Genomic DNA, 6,200 nt, shown 5'->3' with positions numbered 1-6,200 from the left:
AAAAGGAGGCTTTGTAAGGATATTGTGGAGGTGAAAAAGCATTACTCTAGAGAGAAAGCAATAATGCAGCCTTAAGTTGCTCGCACGCTTTAACGGTATCGTTTCACATTTCCTCTTTGACAGCTGGTTAGATCGCCATTAGGAATAGTAAATTGATGGGCCAGACAAGTTTTTTCACGTCCATGTTAAGGGAAATATGGCCTGGCCTTCTTATATTTTTATTGTATAAATTTGTAATGACTAACAATCGATAAGTTATTATAACCGATAATAATTTTTTTAAAAAAAAATAAATAATTATTTTAAAATAAAATAAGAAATAAATTAAATAAAGTAAATAAAAATACTTACTGCCATAATTTTAAGTTTTCTAAATTAACATGAATTAAAAATTTTAAGTTTTCCGACCAGGATTTTCTCTTCTAAGCCTAATCGCCATGCTGATTTGTCCTCCGAAATCACTCACAAACACTGAAATGGCACTTCAGTAATTTCACGACAAAGAGTGTCGGCTATGTGGATGTTGCCTTGGCCTTGCGCACACCAATTACCAAACTAATAAAACTCCCAAGAACACGATCATTCTTCCAGTTCGTTTCCAGTGTGCAAAAACAGAATTTATTTTTATTTGTTCCTTTTTTTCAATTTGAAGAATCTCTAACCCTAAAAAATTCACTTGACTCGATATAAAGAGAGATAATGGTTGATGTAGCCGATAAATTAGCGTATTTTCAGGCGATCACAGGCTTAGAAGACCCCGATTTGTGTACGGAGATTCTTCAAGCGCATGATTGGGACCTCGAACTCGCGATCTCCTCCTTCACGTCCTCGAATCCACCGCCGGAACGGCAAGAACAAACTCCCAACACCCAAGTTACCGCCAATTTATTGTCCCGCGATGGTCAAAATCGTGTTGACCGTTCCGATTCTCTGGGAAACGCCGTCGCGGGTCCTGGTTTGGCCTGGAGAATAATCACTTTGCCTTATTCCGTGATTTCGGCAAGTATAGGTCTCGTTTCGGGTGCGGTCGGCCTGGGCCTGTGGGCTGCTGGCGGAGTTTTGTCGTATTCTTTGGGAATGCTCGGGTTGAATTCGGGTCGTAGCGGAGAGTCATCGACCCGATTAGCATCCGTTTCGGCCGCGGCCTTAGAAGCTATGGAATTCGTGGCAGTTTTTGAGAGAGATTACGGGAATGTAAAGCCGAATTTTGTTTCTGAGGGTTTTATGGACGCTTTGCAGAGGTCGAGGAGCGTGTTTAAAATGCTGTTTGTGTACTTGCACTCTCCGGATCATCCAGATACCCCTGCGTTTTGCCAGGGGACGCTCTGTAACGAGGTCTTGGCGGCCTTTGTGAACGAGAATTTTGTTTCTTGGGGAGGGAGTATTAGGGCTAGTGAAGGGTTTAAGATGAGTAACAGCTTGAAGGCTTCAAGGTACCCCTTTTGTGCTGTGGTTATGCCTGCTGCCAATCAGAGGATAGCTTTACTTCAACAGGTACTTATCATTATCATTATTATTATTATTATTATTATTATGAGCCTTCCTAAATGCTCTTTTTTTCTTTTTCCTTTTTTCTTTTTGGTTTTTGGAATATGCTGAAGTTCGCATTTGGTGAGAAATAATCCCTCTTTGATCTTTTGTTTATCGTATTATTGGAATGTATTGGAACTTTTATAATGTAAGAGCTGTAAAATGACGGTTTAATGATTGAATGGGTTTGCTTGGTTTCTTTTTGGTTGTATAAAGTTAATATATTTAATGGAGGAACGCTGAATAATTTAGCTGTGTTATCTTTAGAGAGTATAAGCAATTTTCTTTCTGAATTTTATTAGGCAGTGCTGGTCAGATTGATAAAGACAGCTGAACTTTTTCCCAACCAACCTGTAATTTAGTAATCTGGAGGAAAATGCGAGTGTTGCTTCTGACTATCATAGTTAAGGTGCATTTGACTATTCATAGATTGTAGTTTCTGTCCTTCACTTGTTGAAGTTTTAGTTTTGTGAGGAGATGGGTCATTGTATACACTTCTAGATGGTGTTTTTGTTTCTGGCTGTCTGTTATATATTTGACCATTATAAACTGTTGTTAGTTCTCTGCAAGTGGTGAAGAATATATTTAGTGAGGAGGTGGATCGTTGTGTTGTACATTTTCACTTCAATGGTATGCTTCTATATGTTGATGGGGTAGTGGCTAATAGCCTAGAATAACCTCTTCTTGCCTTCCACTATTCTGAACAATAGTTTAGGCAATATTTGTTTTGTAAAGTCACTTTGTGATGCCTAAATTTGCCACACACAATATGTATATATAGAGTAGTTTTCTAGTTCGGGATTTTAAAGTGCGGGAAAGTCTGAAAAAGCTTTAAAACCATGCAGTTTTGAAGCATTAGGAAATTAAAGCATTAAAACCGCAGGGTTTTAAAGTTTTTCAGACTTTCTCGCACTTTAAAATCCCGGATTGGAAAATTTCTATTTACACACACACGCATGCATACATACATACATATGTTTGTTTTCAATGGTTACGTTAAGCCACTGCATGAGGCCTAAATTTGTCATGATTAATTCTTCTTATTGTCTTTTTTTTTTAACCTTTAACTTTTTTTCATTAATTTTATTTGTTCTTTCCCATTTTATATGGGGCCTAATTTTTTCGTGATTAGTTTGGTTGAAGTATTTTACTTTCATCCTCAACATCCCGTGTTCTCTTTGAAATTGAGTGATGTTATTCTTTTTAGCTCTTTCTATACATTTTCCTTTGTTTTAAGAGTCTTGTGCCAAAAGTTAACCTTGTTTGTGAAGATGAGCTTTAACACTATAAGAATTTTGGATCACATTACCACTTTTATGCAATTAATCAGAATTCTTCGAGTCCCAAATCTTTGTTTTTGTTCCCACCAGTGCCTTGTGATGAGAAGTTGTTGCTGGTTGTGTGCATAACCCCGTTTTTCCTTTTTTTGGGCATCTTCTTCATGCTTTGCAGGTTGAGGGACCAAAATCTCCAGAGGAAATGCTCATGATACTACAGAAAGTGATTGAAGAAAGTAACCCTGCTCTTCTGCAAGCGAGGCTTGATGCAGAAGAAAGAAGGAACAACATGCGATTGAGAGAGGAGCAGGATGCTGCTTACAGAGCAGCTCTCGAAGCTGATCAAGTATGTTGAATTTTAAGCTTCATCAAAGGCTTGGTCCAGATATAGCATGCCCTTGTTTCCCATTGTTCTCACTAGCAAAGGCTTATGATTTTATAAACAATTACAGAAGAGTTGAGCTGTTAACACCCCTTATGGAAGTCTTAAGAAACCCCTAACTGTTTTAGCCTTATAAAAAGAAAACTGGAAAAGTATCAGATAAAGATTTAATTAAACACTTAAACTCATAACTTTCTCCTCCCCAATCCCTTGGTTTTTGCAGGAGTGGTTATCTTCAAGAAACTAGTTGATAATTCTTTTATTAATTTTTCTCTTAAAGCAACAAACAACAATCGATAAGGTTCAAAGAAAGCCAGTAGGTTAAAACTTTATTAGGAAAAGATAATATAATAAAAATTTAAAATTTAGAATCTAACATAGAAAACTAGAAATCTCAAAAAGTTCAACGACAATTACAATGGAGTCATAATAAAGTGAGATTACAACCGATTATGGAATCATAATAGAGAGCGATTTGAGTGAAGTTTTGAGAGAGAACCAGTTAAAAGGGAAAAATAGGTTAATTTATTTATCTAAAATGTTATTTGTAGAATTTTAGCAGTTAAATCTAGAAAAAGGGTTTCATAAAATAAATTAAGGGTGGCAGGAGCACCACTTATTATGTAATTATGTTTTCTGGTTATACTAATATCTTTTCTTGCCTTATATTTTTTCCACTTCTCTTTGGTTATGCAAGGCTAGGGAACGACAGAGGAGAGAAGAGCAAGAACGTCTGGAAAGGGAAGCTGCTGAAGCAGAGAGGAAGCATAAGGAGGAAGTAGAGGCTCGTGAAAGAGAAGCTTGTGAAGCTGCAGAAAGAGAGGCCGCACTAGCTAAAATGCGGCAGGAGAAAGCCCTCTCACTTGGTGCTGAACCAGAAAAAGGGCCTAATGTCACACAAGTAATTTTCTTTTTGATATTTTTCCCCCTTTTTCTATGATATTTCCGCTGACCTTTCTCCAAACATGAAGAACACTTAATGTATATTCTATCTGTGTAGTCACAGTATGTTTTAATTCATATTTGTTATTTGAAATAAAAGAATCCAGTTTTGAGTATTCACTATTCACACACCTAAACCTTGTTTTTTAGATAGTTGATAATAGGAACTTTTCCAATCTGAATTATCAATCCATCATTGTATGTGTTTTTGTGCCAAATCAGGTTTTGGTGCGCTTCCCAAATGGAGAACGCAAAGAGAGAAGGTTCCACAGTACTGCTGTAGTCCAGTTGTTGTATGACTATGTTGATTCTTTGGGTTGCTTGGAAGTTCAGAATTACAGTCTTGTCTCCAACTTTCCCCGGGTTGTCTATAGCACAGATAAGTTCTCGTTGTCCTTAAAGGAAGCAGGATTGCATCCTCAGGCCAGCCTCTTCGTGGAGCTGAACTAGTGTGGAAGAAGTTCAATACTCATAGTTACATGAACAAGAGTAGTCAAGGTGAAGCTGCAAGTTAGGATACTTTGTTGTATGCCAAATATTTTTTCTTTCCTGTTCCAACTTGGTTAGCAATGGTACAATGAGACAAAGATAGCTGGCCTCCATTTCATTCACGGATGTTCATTTTCTTATAATGCAGATTCAGTCAAGCAATGGTATGTGGAAAACAGTGATGAAATAACGAAATATTGATTTGCACATAGAACAAATGGAAAAAATGCATATGCCTCCCGTTATTATTTGATTGTAAATGAAAGTATTAGATTCAAGTGACAGAACGCACTTTTCATCTGCGTGAGCGTGGTCTTGCGCAAGCCGGAAATAAACTAGATGACTTAAAGATAGTGTTTATTTGTTGGAGTGGGAGTGTGGATTCTTTTCACTCCAGTGTTTACTTACCTTAAAAAAAAGGGGAGTGGGAGTGGGAATTGCTATCTGTCACTGATTGAGCACTAAGCAAGAATTTACACTAACCACTGCCAAAAATAGGATGGACCCAAGGATTTCCACTCCCCCCTACCCCTTTATTTAAGGTAAGTAAACACTGGAGTGGGAGGAATCCACACTCCACACTCCACACTCCCACTCCAAAAAGTAAACGCAGCATTAAGTGTATTTTCCATAGTGAGTGATTTTTATAATATGAGATTTCTTATTTTATTAAAAGCAAGGGTCAAATAATGAGTGTAGATGTGCGAGTGTGCGTATATATATATAATATTTTAATATAGTACTCTTTCGCTTTTGGCCATTAACAGTAACCCACTCATAGCGTGCATAAGATTTCATACCTTATTTTTATAAATTTTGCATAGTGCAAAACCCGTAAAAATTAGTAGTTAAGTAAATATGAATAGTTTAGGGATTGTATGATGGAAAAAGAAATATGGCGTCGCCCGGACTTGAACCGGAGACCTTCAGTGTGTTAGACTGACGTGATAACCAACTACACCACGACACCTGGTTTATGGTTATTACTCTCAATATAACATAATTATGTACACTAATACCTGGAGAACCTCGCAAATACCCTGAAACGACTACGGACTCCAAATCCAATTTAAAGGGAGATTAAAAAAAAAAATAAATCCTCCCACTTTATCTTATTAACGCCGTTTCTTAATAAACCCCAATGACTTACAATTTTACCTTTTTTAAAAAATTAAAATGGTTACATTTTATCAAAATGAATTTATTTAGCTTGACCACTCTATTCTCAACAAGTGAGATTTCTAGGATTTCTGGTTTGTTTCTTCGAAGTGGCAAAGAGGTCCAAAAATGCATGAACTATATATATCGGAAAGTATGGTACCCGTTATGGTGCAAACGCAAATTAAGAGGATGGAGATCATCAACACACAGCAAGTACCTGTGTGAATGCTGTGCGAATCGAATCTGGGGTTGGAAAGACTGTTGCAAGATTTAAAGCTAGAGGTGGTTAAGAGTGGCTTTAAGTATAGATTAATAAGACACACGCATGAGATTTTATATTTTGAAAAGAGTTTTATTTTTAAGTATTTTCTTAATAATTTTCTAATTAATAATTTTTTAAAAATTACATATAGTAGAAA

At 36.7% G+C, this 6,200-nt stretch overlaps 1 protein-coding gene and 1 non-coding gene across 2 annotated transcripts; one reads left to right on the top strand and one right to left on the bottom strand.

Moving 5' to 3' along the window:
- The first annotated feature begins 396 nt into the window (after positions 1 to 396).
- LOC18050264 (plant UBX domain-containing protein 10) lies at positions 397 to 4,847 on the top strand. Its single transcript, XM_006439197.2, has 4 exons — positions 397 to 1,494; positions 2,983 to 3,153; positions 3,887 to 4,090; positions 4,354 to 4,847. The coding sequence occupies exons 1-4, from the start codon at positions 700 to 702 to the stop codon at positions 4,579 to 4,581; spliced, it is 1,398 nt and encodes a 465-aa protein (XP_006439260.1). The 5' UTR covers positions 397 to 699; the 3' UTR covers positions 4,582 to 4,847.
- A 669-nt stretch (positions 4,848 to 5,516) lies between these two features.
- On the bottom strand, positions 5,517 to 5,590 carry TRNAV-AAC. Its single transcript has one exon. It is a non-coding gene; the product is annotated as a tRNA-Val (tRNA).
- Positions 5,591 to 6,200: the final 610 nt, after the last annotated feature.

Source organism: Citrus clementina, unplaced genomic scaffold (assembly GCF_000493195.1).
Source record: "Citrus clementina cultivar Clemenules unplaced genomic scaffold, Citrus_clementina_v1.0 scaffold_3, whole genome shotgun sequence".
Lineage (NCBI taxonomy): Eukaryota > Viridiplantae > Streptophyta > Magnoliopsida > Sapindales > Rutaceae > Citrus > Citrus x clementina.
The sequence above is the reverse complement of the archived record's forward strand: the minus strand, read 5'-3'. Positions and strand labels throughout refer to the sequence as shown.

What these genes read in the sequence shown, in the direction of transcription:
- LOC18050264 (XM_006439197.2), top strand. Translation starts at nt 700, where the DNA reads ATGGTTGATGTAGCCGATAAATTAGCGTATTTTCAGGCGATCACAGGC. An exon ending in CAGCTCTCGAAGCTGATCAA is followed by an intron (nt 3,154 to 3,886) that starts GTATGTTGAATT and finishes TGGTTATGCAAG; the next exon opens with GCTAGGGAACGACAGAGGAG. An exon ending in AAGGGCCTAATGTCACACAA is followed by an intron (nt 4,091 to 4,353) that starts GTAATTTTCTTT and finishes GTGCCAAATCAG; the next exon opens with GTTTTGGTGCGCTTCCCAAA.